This window comes from Sardina pilchardus, chromosome 8 (assembly GCF_963854185.1).
Source record: "Sardina pilchardus chromosome 8, fSarPil1.1, whole genome shotgun sequence".
Classification (NCBI taxonomy): domain Eukaryota; kingdom Metazoa; phylum Chordata; class Actinopteri; order Clupeiformes; family Clupeidae; genus Sardina; species Sardina pilchardus.
In genome coordinates this window covers 9,865,557-9,882,697 of record NC_085001.1, presented here as the reverse complement: position 1 = coordinate 9,882,697, position 17,141 = coordinate 9,865,557, and the positions used below count along the sequence as shown (strand labels likewise).

The 17,141-nt window shown below is 41.5% G+C and overlaps 2 protein-coding genes across 3 annotated transcripts in view; one reads left to right on the top strand and one right to left on the bottom strand.

Annotated features, from left to right (window-relative positions):
- Positions 1-1,859: 1,859 nt before the first annotated feature.
- On the bottom strand, positions 1,860-14,145 carry LOC134089523 (solute carrier family 2, facilitated glucose transporter member 11-like). Of its 2 annotated transcripts, XM_062543969.1 has the most exons (13): positions 14,039-14,145; positions 13,452-13,821; positions 11,158-11,256; positions 10,422-10,582; positions 9,808-9,932; positions 9,518-9,647; positions 9,148-9,296; positions 5,861-6,048; positions 5,385-5,495; positions 4,501-4,602; positions 4,168-4,243; positions 3,847-3,974; positions 1,860-3,615 (listed from the first exon to the last, which is right to left on the bottom strand). In XM_062543969.1, exons 2-13 carry the CDS (start codon positions 13,533-13,535, stop codon positions 3,436-3,438), a joined length of 1,533 nt encoding a protein of 510 aa, XP_062399953.1. In that variant the 5' UTR covers positions 13,536-13,821; positions 14,039-14,145; the 3' UTR covers positions 1,860-3,435. The 2 variants fall into 2 exon arrangements, with proteins under 2 accessions (XP_062399953.1, XP_062399952.1); XM_062543968.1 differs by lacking the exons at positions 13,452-13,821; positions 14,039-14,145 and adding an exon at positions 12,423-12,657.
- A 2,092-nt stretch (positions 14,146-16,237) lies between these two features.
- si:dkey-98f17.5 (uncharacterized protein LOC569123 homolog) overlaps positions 16,238-17,141 on the top strand; it is a 16,196-nt gene continuing 15,292 nt past the window's right edge. The window contains exon 1 of the mRNA XM_062542668.1: positions 16,238-16,357. Coding sequence (XP_062398652.1) covers positions 16,243-16,357 — 115 coding nt within the window. The 5' untranslated portion in view covers positions 16,238-16,242. The remainder of the gene's footprint in view (positions 16,358-17,141) is intronic.

Sequence of the window (17,141 nt, the reverse complement as noted above, 5' to 3'; positions counted from 1 at the left end):
GTTAGACTATGCTCAATGTTTGTATGAAACCTTGGTATGCGCTATCTTGGTTGATAGAATGTTTAATCTCCGACGAGAGTTGAAATGTTTCCTTCCACTTTGATACAAGCCGTATCATTATATTCAGTGTTAGAAGATAGCTAACGCCCTAACTAGCTGGCGCAGCATGTTAGCCTGGCCAGCCGAGTCATTGAAAGAGTTCTAAGCCATGCGAGATCCGTGGCGCTTCATTTGTTTACATTTTAGCCTCGCAGTTGAGAGTAATAGCGAGTGCTAATGAGTTATAATGCAGATGCATTGAGAATGCATATCTTTTGAGTTTCACAAGTTAAATGGTAAAATGTAATTCATGATATTTGAAAAGGTTAAAAATCTATGTTATAGTAAAAAGACAAATGTATGAAAGATAAGTACATTGGTTAATGATGTTAAAAACATTATAGTAATTTCATTTATGCAATTCATTGAATTTGTACGGAAAGTACATGCTTATAAGTAATGTATTTGCTTATATTTTCATCAATATTGTTTATTGTGATGTAAGTCATTCATCTCATTGTAGTGTAAGTGCATCCTTAGCTATTGGTTACACAGTACAAGATGTTCTAAGAGAAATAGAAAGAAGTTAATGAGTCTCATGTTAAGAATAGAAGTAGAACACAATTCTTATTATTCTGCACTTTGTGTAGATTGGTTTTTTGAACGACCAGATCAGAATTGGATCATAGATGGCGAGCCCAGCCCAGTGAGACTGAGGACAATCGTGGAAGCGGTGTGGCCAACCGTACGATTCGTCTCAGAGAACTCCAAGATTGTTCTTTCGTTCATCGACCAGATAAGCTTTTCCACACTGTAGTCAAAATACGCACACACACGTTCAAGGAACTGAACTTTTGGAATCAATACGCACACATACGTTCAAGGAACTGAACATTTGGAATCAATATACACTCATTCATACAGGAACTGAACTTTTGGAATCAATACATTTCATGCAAGGACTGAACACATTCCAGTATCTTGAATTCTAAGTTTCCTTTATTTCTATTTTATTTGAAGAGCTCTTCTTTAACATTCAATTGTCTTCTTTAACAATTCATTCTCTGTTTGCCACTGAATGTGGTACATTTGCATTGCTGTTGAGGCAATAAAACTGTCAATTGTTCAACTTATTCATTTGTTGTTTTGGTTTATGCCTACCCCTCTCTCGAGCCTAGGTTGATGTTTAGTGCTGAATTTACTGGTCCAGGTCTATAAGCGCTACACTATCAAAGTTGCGCCGCGCGCCAGAGCCAGTGAGGGCATGCATTGAAACGTGAGAGGTATGTATCAAATCGTCTTAATTAAGGGAATAACACAGTTTAATATGAAAAAAACGGTGAAGTGTTCCTTTAACCAGGGCACGGGAAGTTCGGTAGGCCTACACTACCCTGGAAATTCCATCCAAGGAAATATTCACCTCAAAACAGTACCAATAACCCAATTTGGTATTCAGGTTTATTATAGGCCTATTAGAAATAAATGTAAACATACTGAATAGATTTATGTGTTACAAAGAAAGACAGAGGTGTATCACTAATTAAAACAACAATAACATATTGAAAACATATTGGATTTGTCACATTTGCTTCAAGTTTGATATCCTTCCTTTTTTTTTTTTTTTACTTATTTTTCTTATTTCTTAAAGCTCAGTCAAGTTCCCCTGAATAGAGAATGGTGATGAAAGTTTAGGACCCAAATGTATAACAAAACATTACAAACTGGACAGGACAGGAGAGTGATTACACAAACACAGGTGAGATCAATTAAGAATTTATTTCTACGGGAAAATAACATGGGGATTTTCAATTATCGCACCTGTTAAACTCTCGCGGGGATGATGACATTGGAAATGCAGACGTTTTTCACTACACAGTTTTGTCCACAGCCGTTTAGTGGATACTGTGATCTTCGGTAGGTGAAGACGGCACACTTTGATCTTTGTCTTTGCTACCCCAGAGCTAACTTACCATGCAACTTGCCATAGGCAGTTAGCTTCAATTAACTCCCGGATCTCCTTATATGGGCAAAGATGGCAGCTTTGGATCCTTTTTGTAGGCAAATTTCAGAGGTCTATACTAAACTCAATCTTTTAAGGTTGAACATTAGTCTATCACCGGCCAATAGCGTGCCAGGACTAGAGTATGGCCGTTTCTGATTGGCGCCAAAGGTTCTGGCAGTAAACAGCGAACATAGATCTGCTTGTTTCCAGCCTGAGCTGTCGGGGCAAATTCAAATTCCCCGGAAGTTCAGGCAGGGTTCACCCAGCCTGAAACAGAAGCACATGGCAAGGATAAATAAAGGAAGACATGGGACAGGACACAGGGGCAAAACGAAGGCAACAGCCAGGAGTATCATGAGGAGCAGACACCAAGGCCCATATCTTATCCCATATCTTTCCGCATTCCAGATAACTGGAAGGTCTGGAATTTCTAACCTACAAGAATCACATTGGAATTTCGGTCAAGGTGAGAGGTCCTACTTGGCAGGTCAGGGTAAATCGATGTACCCGGACTTCGTTGAGATGTAGTAATCTGATGTCACACAACAATGGCAGTGCCTAAAGTTTACCAGGCTATTGAAACGAAAAAAGAAGGCCGTGTTTAAAGTATGGTCGAATGGGGTCTGCTACCTCATACTGTACATTCTTTTTTCCATCTCTATTGGTTTCTATAAGGATGGACTGCTGACAATCTAATAGCCTTTACAAAAATAAAACATATGTCAACTTCTCACAGTCAGCCATGTCCTTAGTTTATTTCTAACATTGTTCACCTGACATTGCTCTGACATTGTTCGCTTCTTTGAGGTCAGACTTTGTGAACTCCAAGTGTGACACATCGGACCTCCCAGTTGCCTGGAATGCGGCATAAATAGGACTATGGTGCAATGAATTCTAGGTAAGGTTAAGCTGCATTCACATAGGCCTACGTCGCTACTCGCCCATCTCTGAGCGAGTACTGTCAATGTAAAGTGAATGTGTTCTAGCTGAATGTGGCCAGGACAGGCGATGCGAGGTCTAGCGATGCGATGTGGGCGGGTACAAAGTTCAAATAATTTTAACTTCCAGCGATGCGAGTGAAGCGAGTAAAGCGAGTACCAAATCAGAATGTAGAATAGAGATGATTGACAGTTAACGGAAGCGAGGAGCGATGTGCGAGTAGCGACGTATGTGAATGCCCCTTAAGACTCTTTTCAAAACAAATTATGGCTGCCTGAGTAAGAAATCTAATTTACAGAGCGTAAAAAGCATTCATTAAAAAAGACTAAGTGTTCATGTCTTTATTTCTTGATCACATGGAAAAACGTTTTATGATAACCAAACAAGTTAAACGCAGGTAAAGGCATCAGTTACAAAATTGTGAGGTCCCTTTGCAATGAGTGAAATTGTTAATTTCACAAAGAACCTGACAATAGTGACGCTCCAACCCCGTCTTTTCTACCCTTGAATTGGAATGCAGCATGAATCTCCAGAAAGGTTTTGCTCTTAGTTTCTGGTACTACAAGGAATATGTAGATGGCCACTATAACACAGACGACCAAGAACACCAGGAAGCAGTACTGCTTTAGCCCACCCTGAAAAAAAAGCATATAGCCTATTAGCTTGGATAGCAAAAGAACAAATTGAACATTGTTATTACCGCAACGATGACAATCCTTAATTCAGTTGTATCAGTTAGACTTTAAATGGTTAGCTAAAAAAATCACAAGTGGTTTTGCCATTTTGAGCAATACTGTATGTCGTTGGGGTCTTTTTCCCTAAGGATCATACTAATATCTATTGTAAGTCTCTCTTGTGGCACCTACCACAATGAATGGGAAAGCCATTCCAATGCCGAAGAAGCTGAGCCAGTTAACTGACAGTCCGATCATGTAGGCAGCAGGGCGTGTGGTTTGGGTGAACAGCTCCGTAGTTAAAATGTTGGTGACGCCACCTAAATCAGAAATACGGCAATATTCACATTTGGTGTCCTTGAATTACATGCATTTGCTAAGCATAATGCACCTCTCCCTTTGGGTTGTCATTTAGGCTAAAACATGTTGTGCTTATATTCTGATGTTGAACTAACTGAAAAAATGGGCACAAATAATTATTGTACTGTATTTTAGTTCATGACTACAGTATACCTGGTCCCAAGCCAAAGCTGAGGATGAAAGCGAAGACACAGATCATACTGAGATACGGCACCCATGGGCTGACATCCTGAGGAGAGAAAAGAATTATCCAGCATTTCAGATCCCATTACTCATGGTTTGACACACACACACACACACACACACACACAGGATTACAAGATTGTAAAATAACTCCATCCCTGAAACTGATGATTAATTATGGGTCTCGCCAATACAGCAAATGCTGGCAGTTTATTAACGCCGAGCAAATCTCTGTCTCTTGCACAATCTTTCTTTTCACACAGAGCCGTACAGTACAGTACGTGTGTGTGTGAAATGACTCACCTGGAAAGTGAGAGCAAGAGTGAAGCAGAAGCACCAGAAGGCCATGAGTGAGTATCCCCCGATGATGAGTGCTCTCCTGCCCAGAGACTCAATCAGCAGACCCTGCAAAGGCACAACAACAGTCCACATCATGTCACATGACAGTCCTGCGGTCTCCTGCTCCTGCCTGTCCACCTCCAGTTTGGTGACCCCGCATTCACACCATCTCCGTCCGTCGACGGATGTCGGAGGGCGTGTCTGCCGTATGTGTATTTACATACACGCGATCTGAATGGCTGACGGATCCGTCGCTGCCTGAAAAGTTGAAAATTTCTCAACTTTCTTGACGGAGGCAACGGAGCTGAAGGAACGGACGGACCCACAATGCATTTGGAGTCCGCCCCATGCAAAGTGAATGAGATCCGTTGACGGACGTAGACAGTGTGAACGCAGGGTGAATCTATGGGCCGTACTGAAACTTCTGGAAAAACGATCAGGTCTTTTGTTGCATGGCAAGCCAAGATAAATCCAGTTACTATTTGATTTGTTTTCCTCATTTGCTTATCATTAAGGACAAGCAGCAGTTACTTCATGGTTGTACGCTGTGGAACATGAATCACTCGTGATTGTCACATTTATTGTGATTGAAGCCATCCTTACAGCAGCAGACTTTGACAAGATTTGGGAAAGATTCTTGAAAGATTGTAGTCTTTTGAGTAAAGCTTGAATGGGGGGCATTAGTTAAAAGATTCCAATCTTTCAAGAATCTTTCCCAAATCTTGTCAAAGTCTTCTGATGGGGTATGGGTATAGCATTAGGCATCTGTCATTAGTGAAAGTAATGTCCCCCTTCTCACCACAGCATACTAACTAACATGGCCAGATTACTCAAATAAGATGACTTACACAGGTAAGAGCAGTAAAAAGCTCGGATAATCCAGCGCCAAGTGTCACATAAGGAATCTTATCTTCTGGAATCCCTGATTGGGAAAACACGTAATCTGCATAGAAATAGATCTGGAACAGGAAATCACAATGGAAGAATTACAGTAAAGACAAGACATATTACTGTATGAGCTGCATCCAATTCTTACATTATTGTGAGACACTATTGTATTTGTCATTGACCCCAGTGATGTCATGTTAAGTGATTTAATCACAGTAAAAATGTTATCCTTAATTTTGAATATGAATCATTTTACTCCAGTCTATTAAAGATATTACATATTACCACAACATATATTTACTATATTTACAGATATTAATTTATATTTATCTATCATGAAAATTAGATTTATTAGGTACCAGTAGGCCTGTACACAATGACTCAAATTATGTCTCAACACCATTGTCTTGGTTATGAGATATGTTTAAAAGCGCACCGCATTGATGCCATTGAGCTGTTGGAACATGTTTAAGATAATGATTGTGAGGAGCTGCCAGCGAAGACTCCGATCCTGGAACAGTTCCCAGGGCTTCTTGGGTCTGATTCCGAGAGCATCAAGTCTCTCCCTCTCGATGTCTGCCTTCTCTCCATGGTATTGATCTGCACCATGAAGCTGTTTCAGTGCTGTTGAGGAACACAAGAGGGCAGACAATTCCTCTGCTCATGAGTCCTTATTCACTAGACACCACTGGGTGACAATACATGTTATTTTAACATTTGAGACTCAGGACCAGATACACAAAACCATTTGCGTCTGTTTCAGACATTAAGTCTTCACTAGCAGCATTTGCTTAAAACTGCATGGTGCTGTGCTTTTCTCACACAAGCACATGCCGTCGTGGGAAAGGTCGAGGGAAAAGTGTGAGGTGATGGTGATTTCGATACCACAGATGAATGAAGGCCCAATCAGACCAATGGTAGGAAAGATCAGGAACAGAGTTTTATTTACAACTAGAAAATGTAATTTCGAGGAAAGTACCAGTGCAAAACATATATTAACATAAAATGCAAAACAAACTTATATCTAGAAACAGACTTTTGACCATTTTTTACCACTTTCCACAGCCCAAAACAGATAACTTCAGCATTTTTAAACTGTCAGACTTTCATATTGGAATCCTGCAATCAGATTGCAGGATTCTGGGAGCCAATCAAATTGCAGGATTCCAACAGCCAATCAAATTGCAGGATTAACAGTTTTTAATTCGTAGTTTAAAATGTACAAAGTTACAAAGTTGAAAAGTCATACCAACCTGGTCCATAAGAAGACCTACGTTACAAAGTTTGAATGAAGTTTCTAAGTTAAACAGTGCACGAAAAATGGAAAAAGTGGTAAGCGGAATAATAATAATAAGAAGATGAAGCCTAGGAAGAACAATACAGTGCCTTTTCATGCACTGTAATGATGCCCATCAAGGGAGAGACAGCATGACTTCACCTAACAATCATCAGCTGCTCTAACTAGACAAGGAAATCGTTTTGGTTTAAGTACACAACAGCAAATGATAGATAATCATACTGTAGTGGCAAAGTCAGGAGCCATCCAGTCTACCCTTATCAATGACGCAAATAGGTTTTTGATGTACTGTACCAGACAACAAGAAGTGATATCAACCCTGACGCCTTACGTTATCCATGTTTAGGAAAACAGTACAGATATCATACAGGATCCTGACGTACAGTGGGAGCATACTTTTAGCGTCAAATTGGCCTATACTAGTGAGAAATGCAGAACATTAAACCACAGATTGGAATATTAGACAAAATGCTCTATTCCACTTTCTCTCAGAGGTAAAGATATTGCTTATTTGTACACTGTAAAAAAATATTTCCCCTTTTTGTTGACTCAACTTTTGTTTATGTGTCAAGTGAACTTTCAACTCAAAAGTTTTCAATACTTTCATTGAGATAACACAAATAGACAAAAAGTAACACTGACAGGCCGTGGAACATCCCATAGGGTCAAAGGTATAACAGTGCAGCCTTGGATGTTCGATCCTGAACTGCCTAGGCCAGATCGTGATGTGCCCAAGAGCAAACAGAGAACTGTCTCTTTGCCAGCTTTGCCATTGTATGCTGTGGGAACTAGGTGTGGTCCTCTATCTAGATCCTAAGTTGAGGTCAAGACATATCTATGCTGATGCTTTGAAGAACTCCTTATGGTTGCTATGCATACTGCACTCTGTCACAAATCAAAGCGTCCCTAGCTGAACAGGTTACAACATCTTAGCATCAAACTCTGTGGATGTCATTCCCAGTGTTGTCAGCTTTCTGCCAACCATCAATGCCCTGGTCATACTGATGGCAACTGTTCATGAGATTCTCCTTCAAAGTAAAAAAAATCATGACTTCCTAACACATCAGCAACCAGTCAGTTGCCTTTGATCAGGCCCCATACTGTAAAGTTACAGAAATTCTGTGGGCACATAGATTGCAGTCTTTCACACCATCTGTATGTTCTTGGGTGTGATTGGGAAGCGCTTCCAAGCTGCAGGCCTAAGGGACATATGCATTGAATCTTGAGCTGTGGCCGAGGGATCTGCAAGTGGTGTGTTTTGGATGGCCATACTGTAAGTACAATAGATCTCTGAGATTCCACAAAATCATGAATGAATCCCTTCTGAGGCTAGTCTGGAATCAGTTTCACCAGTGGCTCACAGAGAACCATCCTGATGCCCACGGTCTCCTAGATATCCTGCCCCTAGACTAGAGTGTCTTTTCTGAGGATATATCATCAACCACCAAGGCAACCGAGGCAACTTACTTGCTATGTTAATACAACAAACAAAATGAAGTCAACACAACTGCAAGCTTAGTCAAGACAACTTGAAAATGCACATCAGCTCCACTGTGTAATGTTGTTGAATTGATGTAAATGGGAGTTGAGTCCACACAACCATTTGTTCATACAATGCATGATTAGAAGTTGGATCCACTAAATTGAACTAAATTCACTCATTCATTGGCATAAACAGCACCAATCATAATACATCTGCCTGTCAGTACTGGTGGTAGTACAACAGGCCTTATGTTCCGGGAATAAAAATGTGTTTGTTGTTCTGAGCACTTTGCTAGAAAACCATACGATGGCTCATTCATTTCTTCTCTGGACATGACAGGTGGACAAAATGTGTTATTTCAGCGTTTTCTCTCTGTTAATCAACACCGCTAATTCTACAACAGGTCTTATGGTCCAAGACTAAAATTGTTTTGACTGCTATGTGTATGCACTAAGTCATATTTAAAGGGAAACTATGTAGGATTGGCGATTTCATTGCCGCTTTCGCTTTTCGTTTTCGCTCGTTTTATGCTTGCATATTTCTCTGCAGAGCTTCCCCTACAGCTTTAGCGTGTATATTTTACGAAACTCCTCAATCGGTCCATCTGCCGTGCTTTTTCATGAGACTTCATATGACACTTCCTGGAGTAGACCATGGTTGCGTGCCCGAGGCCTCCTGAAATTGCAATCGTGGTTCTACCGCTACAGACCACTAGGGCGGCCGAAAAAAACATTGCTCGACCGGTAATGACTCATTTAATCATAACAGTATGGAACGAATTGATTAACTGAAAACCGTTGCATAGTTTACCTTTAACTGAATCATTTACTGGAATCCTAGACAGTGTACACACGACTACAAGAAACTCCACGTACTGACCGGTCACACAAAAGACTATAATCATACAATCTTGTATACAGAGTATCTAAATAACTGCCCTTACCCTCATCGCACGCACGCTCGTCCCCTTTGTCTATCAGCAGGTAACGGGGACTTTCTGGAAACCAGGGCAGAAGGAGGAGCTGCATTGCTGCTGGGACACAGGTGGTGGACAGCAGGAGGGGCCAGTACTCCTCTCCCCCCAACAACTCACTGCAACAACAGTCAGCTGATGTTAGTGGGGTAGATTAAGAACAGAACCGTTGCCTGGTCATGCATGGGTGAAGTATTTCACATGGATGAATGCACAAAGGACAGTATGTTTTTTGTGGTCATGCTCTTATCAGTCCTGTGCATCAGGCCACGAGTGAATTCAGTGTGACGGGCTTTTAGCAAATCCAAGAGGTCAGTTAACAACCTTGGCGCTTACTTACCGCAGTCCGACCAACTGACCCACAAAAATGCCCCCTGTGATGAACACGGAGGTGCCCATGGCCATAGCCCCGCGCAGGGCCCGAGGGGCGATCTCTCCCAGGTAGAGGGACTGGACACATGAGCCAATACCTGCACATCAGAGGGATCAGAGGGACAGACTTCTCAAGTATTGCCGATGCCATTACTGCCAAACGTTAACTAAACGTTTTCTTCATCTTTTGTTATCTTCCAAATATATTTTAAAGGCAAGGATGAAGACAATCCTCTCTGAATTTGTCTGGATAGTTACCTGCATTTACGCCAATTAGAAAACGTCCAATGATGAGCAATTCAAACAAATGTGTAGTCTGGCTAATTCCCATGAAAAAAGCTGCAAGCAAAGCAAATATGTTGTTCATCATCAATGTCCCTTTCCTATAATGAAACAATAACAGAACAAAGGGGTTATGGGAGGCAGTAGGACTACTTTGATCATTTGCCACTCATTACCAAGTTCAGTCAAAAATGAATTTCAAATTCATTCACCAGCTAATGTGTTTTCTGAGGACAAAATAATATAATAACAGCATGGTTTTAAGTTGCTCATGTCACTCAAGGAGTATGTACCTGCCATGCTGTCAAACTGAACTCGAATTCCAAGAGCAACCAAAGTGATTGAATAAAAGTGAATGATACATATTAGCTAGTTGGCTTTACCTGTAGGAGAATGCTGTAATAAACAGACCATGGTATGACACCGTCACATTCTTTTTATGGTAATTCATATGGGGCGTGACTGAAGTATGAATTAGATTACAGCAGCTATATCGTATGTGTCTAATTTGTAGCATATTTCCATATGGTAGCCTAGATGTCCTCATTCAGGTCACGATGAAAGAGGAATAAAACATGACTGTGCAATACCTTCCATACTTGATCGACAAAACTCCACCAGCATACGAGCCCACAAGTCCACCGATGGTGAAAATGGACACGATGATAGACCAGAGGAGGGTCACACGGTGCTCTGATATCTCCGTGTCGTATCGCTCCATCCATGTCTGGTTGATGAACGTCATCACATACTGAGGAACCAGGGGACAGGCGAGGGGGTCAGGGTGGATAATAAGAGAACACCAAAGTCCACACATCAGACCGTGACTTGCTCTTCGCACAGTTGTGTGTCACGCGCCTCTTTCCTGTTACTAAGCACAGTCTGACCTTCACCAGGTCTACTTCATGTGACAAGTCTGTGACGAAGGCTGTGATTATGGTTAAGGATGCTGCTTGAACTTGATCGCTATTGGCCAGGTCAGGCGTGGAGAGCCTCACTATGGCCTACACTATGGAGACATTCCAGGGATGGGTATTGGACATGCATTAGAAGGTAGGCTATTGGAGGCACAGGTACTGATAGAGTGGCTATCTACACAGATGTGCTGAGACCAGGCTGGGTTCAAGACCTGCTGTACAGTACATCTGTGATATGTAATCATGATCGTTCATGACATGATGTATGTTTGACACACGAGGTGTGTACAATATCATGTAATGATAACAATGATAAGGAATTTGATTTGATCAGGAAGTTACAGAAAATATCAACCATAGCAGTCTCAGTTAAAATGATACTGTATGCCAACACTGTAAACATATTTACCTTTGTGGGTGCATTTACAACAGAGATGTTAAATCCGTATTGAAAAGTCCCTCCAATGCAAGAGGCACAGGCAGCCATAACCAGTGTTCTGCTGGGAGACTAAACAGAAGGGAATGACTTAATCCCAATACAAAATTCATGCAAAACTGACAGCTTGTTTTATAAATGCGGTGATCATAATGCAAAGTTCTTACAAGTCAGTACTAACATACGTTTAAGCAAATGCAGTGGTCAGAGAAATAACTCTCACCAGAGATTTGACTTATATGATAGTCGGAATGTTTGATGAGATAGACCTTTATTATTTCTGAGCAATCTATGATGGCATGTAGCAAATCATGGTTTCCAAGACCAATGTGGAGTACAACTGCAGGTAAGAGGAGTTGACTAACAGGGGCGGACTGGGACAAAAAAAATCGGCCCTGGCATTTTGGATCGGACCGGCCCACCTCATTTGTTACATTTTCGGTCTCTTGAATGCAACTCTTTAAAACCATGTACCTTACGCCATGCAATGAGTTATGACTCTCTCCTCTCTTTCGCAGATACTAATCTCCCTCACTGATACTAATCACATCCCTCTCTCACGCTGACTCTCTCCTCTCTTTCTCACTAACACTCTTCTGGGGATAAAATCTCTACCTACAGTAGATTAACAATACATGACTAGAGACTGTGGGGTGAAGTTTTTCTACTTCACCCCACCCCACTCTTTTTTTACATAAGGATGCAGTCAGGTCCAGGAGTATTGAATTCTCTGATCAACAGGCACACAGCTGCAATGGCATAACATTAACAAAATTATGCCATTTTAAAAAAGTGTGATTTTCTTTCACTGTAGCCTACATTGTCTTTAGCCAGCCTAACCCTAGGCTACATAAAAACTTTCCCAAATTATTTTTTTCCAAATCTAAAAAGTAACTTAGGCTCGGCCTACTACTACTACTACTTAATAGCCTAAAAACAAAACCAAAACCATTTCCATTTCCAAATAAGATTAGATTTGTTGGATTATCTTGTAAAAAAGCGCACAGCTGCATTGGCATTACATAATCAACATTGTAGTATTTAAAAAGTGTAAATTGTCCCTAACCACCTACATAAAAACTGCCAACAAACTACAAACTAACTAGCATGCCAACTAGCCTGGCCATAGAACATTAGGCAAAAAAATATCATTGACGTTTCATTATTTTATCAGATTTACCAAGGAAGTGGGTTGCTTTACTTATTAGGCCTACAGGTGTTCTGAACACTTGTCTTACCGCAAGTTCTACTGCATGTCCCTGTTCAATGTTGCCACAACCATCACTGTCACCTGCAGGAGCTAGTGAAGGCCCTGCCGTGGCAAACATATCGGTTGCGCATTTTGCTGCGTTGACTTGAGCTTCTTTTTGTCTCGTAGCTTCTCTGCACCTCATTTTCGTTTTTCTTTATTTCCGAAGATCCCAACAGATTATGTTACCGGCGCAAAAGAGTTGCACGATATGATTGGGCGAGATGAGCCTTGTAACTGTCAGTGGAGAACACTTTAGCCAAATAGCACTTTGGCCAGCTTGGTCAAGGCACAGTTTGTTATTTGTTATTTTAAAAATAACAGTTTGTTATTTTCAGTGTTATCATCATGTTGTCTTTGGCTGTCATGATCTGTCCCTTTATGTGAGTGGTCTGTGTTGTGTCTTGTAGGCTATGTTGTGTTGTGCTCTTCACTCCTGCAAATGAATTGCCCCATTGGGGAACAAAATAAAGTTGAAGATTAAGTTGAAGTTGAAAATAAACTATGGGCCAGACCAGCGTGTGTCAAGGGCCAGTGGTTTAGGAATCAAACACATAGGCAGACTTTTTTTGTTTTATGCATAGCCTGCGCCGGCAGAACCAAAGCGAAAGTGGTTGGTTTTTAATGATTGGGCCAGCCCAATGTCAATCGGGCCGCTAATAAACTGTCTGGTTTATGGGCCGGTCAGAAACAATAACATATAGGCCAAGATGAAAAAAAAATAAATAATAATAAATAAAGTGTTGTACTCTGGACCATCGGCCCAAATAGCACCGCAGCCCACCGGGAAAATGCCCGGTATGCCAGATGCCCAGTGCGCCCCTGGCCAGATGCCCAGTCCGCCCCTGTTGACTAATGATGGAAATAATTCAAATAACCACAACATTGTGCTGTCAAGGAAGTCTCCTTGCATTAGCCAAATAATAGGTCCCACGAGACATGCTATCCCATCATCATATCATAGAAAATATGGATAATTAAATAAATGTTGCTGTAAATGTGATGAAATATGGCTTACCTCAATTTGCACATGTTTTTCCTCGATATCTCCGAGCAAAGGCTCCGTCTCCATCCTATCTCCATTTTGTTTGGACTTTTTCATTTTTCATTAATTTTCCTTTTGTAGCCTACTAATATTTTGACGGCAGTAGTAGCCTACTTACCCTCTGAGTTTTGAGAGAGAAACATGTCTAGCTGTGTCTCTTTTATGTACAGAACAACACAATCAATGTCTTGTTCTAAGTCTGACCCGAACTTAAACAGCATACAAATTGCAAATTATATGGAAAGAAACATTGCCCTGTAGGGTAAGGATAGGCAAGTAACTTTGGCTGCGGCCAAGTATTTTCATGGAGAATTTGATGGCGGACCAGTTATTCCACACGCATCTACATGGAGAATGGATACAAAATAATCAATGGAAAAACACATTGATGGGCCAACTGATCGTTTAGCCTACTTGAGTAATTAAATTATCTTGAATAACTCTGTTTTATCTACCCCTTTCAATATTGGTAATAGTAAATGCCAACCGCCAAGTTAGGCATAATGTAGAAAGTTGAGCCTATTAAGAGGAATAGAGGGATAACGTGGCGTTCATCTTACCCGGTTTCACAAATGCAAAGCCCGTCAATAGATGATATGCAACGACGGCGTCGCTGTTCAAAAAGAATATCAGGCTATAGACGGAGCCAGAGCGGTAGATAAAACATGGCTCTGGACGGAGCAACACATTCAAGGTGGCCTATCCGCTCCAGAAAGCAGCACAAAAGTGCAACATTGAAGCGCTGGCAGAGGAATTTGAAATCTAAATAGTCCCACCCTTCACCATACCTTTGATTTGCATTGAAAGATGATCTTATGGACAGTACCCCACGCCCATCTCTAGGTATGATGAATAGTCCGGTGGCGTAGTGAAAATAGCGTTGCCGAGGTCAAAGATCATAGAGCTATGATCTTTGGCCGAGGTGATGCTTTCTTGGTGATGCAATTTTGGCCTAGGAGCCCTAGGGGGGGAAACTTTGGAACATGTCATATTACATTAGAATATTAGTATCAATGAACAACTGCTGAATGCTGAAAAACACGAGATAAAGAATCCCATAAGATTAATACGTTCATTTCTGTTCATGAACTTTTACATAGGCTTAACAAAAGCTTCAAAACATGTCAAAGTAGCAAAGATCTGATTTATTTCTCTCAAATATTGTTCACAAATCTGCTAGTCTGTGTTAGTGACCGCCTCTCCTTTGCCGATATAACCTAAACCATCCACCTCACAGGTGTGGCATATCGAGATGCTGATTACACAGCATGATTATTGCACAGGTGTACCTTAGACTGGCCACAACAAAAGGCCACTTGAAATGTACAGTTTCACTCTATTGGGGGAGGGGGAGGGGGAGGGGGAGGGGGAGGGGTGGGTGGGTTTGAAAACCAGTATCTGGTGTGACAGGTCTCAGTTGATCAGGTTTGTCCAAAAAAACAGTTCTGGTGTGACCATCATTTGCTTCACGCAGTGCAACACATCTCAGTTGATCAGGTTTGTCCCAAAACCGGTTAGTATCTGGTGTGACCATTTGCCTCTTGCAGGGCAACACAGAATTGATCTGCTTGTTGATTGTGGTGGTCTGTGGAATGTTGGTCCATTCCTCTTCAATGGCTGTGTGAAGTTGCTGGATATTGACAGGACCGGAACACGCTGTCGTATACGCCGATCCAGAGCATGCCGGCCGTACAAGAACTGGGATGTTTTCAGTGTCCAGGAATTGTGTAGATCCTGGCAACCTGGGGCTTCCCATGGCACAGCAATGGGCCTCAGGATCTCATCACGGTATCTCTGTACAGACGCCTGCCCATACCATAACCCCACCGCCACTATGGGCCACTCAATCCACAATGTTGACATCACAGCAAACCACTTAGAAACTTGCCTAGTGGTACAAAGTGGAGACAAGTGTCTGACATTGTCAATGCATGCTCAGTTTGAGCAATGTTGCAGGGCAACTAGGCCTACATAACATAATTTCATTCGGATTGGATAGTTAATTAAAGTTCCCAAAGAAACTGATCATCTAAGTTCTCAAGAAAATTGAGGTTGGAATGAGGGAGTGTAGGCTACTGTGTGTGTGAGCAAGTCCAGTCACATTTATTTATAAAGAGCATTTAATGCACAGAGTGCAACCCAAAAGCACTCCACAGAGGCATCAAGACATAAACAGACAGATGAACAAATTGACAAATATAATAAAAAATAATAAAAGGCTGGACGGAGTGGCGTGAATCTCCAGTGTACCCATACACAGAAATGATGACAGGAAACAAACAAGTGAACAATTATAAGTGGAGGTATAAAGTGGAAATGTGAGGGCGAGACAGACTGGGTAAAAGTCCAGGCTGATCTGCCGGTGATTTGGATTTAAACCTGCACATCTATCTCTCCTGCTTCCTGTCCACGTTTGCTGGATCCAATCACAAACTATCTTATCCAAAAGGCATACCCGAATCATTGGTCTGATAATGATTGGTTGGACTATCCGAATGCGCACAGAGTCTTTTGAACTGTGCCTATTGATCACGCCTCGTGCAGTAGAAATAAAGCGCAGACTCCCCAGACTAATATTCAGTCTTAGAATATTGAGCTTAGTATGGTGGTAGCCAGGGCGAGACCGAGTAGACAATGCACACAGTGTCGTTTCAAGTAGTGGCCACATGGAGGCACGAAGTGCCTCTGTGACAAAATTGGTGCAACACTTTTAACGTCCCCCCTTATCTGAAGTGTGAACGAGTGATTCCGTTCACCTCTCAACATGTCGGGCGGTAGAAAGCCCCGCTCAGTCGCGAACCCATTGGAATCGGCTATAACTACACCAAGCGAACGAATTTTGAAACAATGTCACAATTTGTATATCGACAACGACAACGGTAAAGACTTACAGCTATATTTCTAACACGATCGGACCAAGCTACACAGAGCCATAGTGGTCTGTTATGCAACAAAGTAGCGAGCTTCACACCGAAGTTACTGTAAGGTTATATGATAGCCATATATTTAAACGTGTGTGGAAACAAATATTGTAACCGATTCCTCTGGCTAATATTGTTGTACCAAGAAGTAACGTTACTGTTGTGATTGGCTGGTTTATTCCCAACAACACCTTAGTTCAGCATTAGTTCGGAAACAGCCATATTCATTGAATAAGTAGCCTAAGAGGTAACGTAAGTGGTAGCCTGTGTTCAAAGGTTCCAATGTAGGAAACAAGCATAGGCCTTCAAGACCAACTTTCTATGTCTTGTGTCGCGTTTCTGCTTCTTATCAAGATTTGGGTAGGCCCTACTTGTTTTCTGTGCGTGAATGCGGTTACCTCTCCATTCAGTTGAGTTTATGTACCCGCCCAATGTCACTTGTGTGACAGCAAAGTTTCATGATGTCATCCTCTCAGTTTATCCAACAAATCCCACAGCTGTTTACCAACACGTCTGAATAAAGCTTCAGTCAGGATAAGGCCTAGCCTTAGATTACAACCAAACAAGATTTCGTTTACACTTGACAAGCGTTGCTTTTTTTCTGCTGCATATGCCCAGTTGCACAGGCATTAGCCTATATTCCTAAAACAGGGTTAGACTTCCCAAGACTGTATGAGGTAGGCCTTCATACAGTAGTGCTTAGGGATTTTGAACACTGAAGGAATACCCTCATTTTATTTGA

What these genes read in the sequence shown, in the direction of transcription:
- LOC134089523 (XM_062543968.1), bottom strand. Translation starts at nt 12,578, where the DNA reads ATGAGGTGCAGAGAAGCTACGAGACAAAAAGAAGCTCAAGTCAACGCA. An exon ending in TTGTAAATGCACCCACAAAG is followed by an intron (nt 10,583 to 11,157) that starts GTAAATATGTTT and finishes CTGGTTCCTCAG; the next exon opens with TATGTGATGACGTTCATCAA. An exon ending in TGGCTTTCCCATTCATTGTG is followed by an intron (nt 3,616 to 3,846) that starts GTAGGTGCCACA and finishes CTTTTTTTTCAG; the next exon opens with GGTGGGCTAAAGCAGTACTG.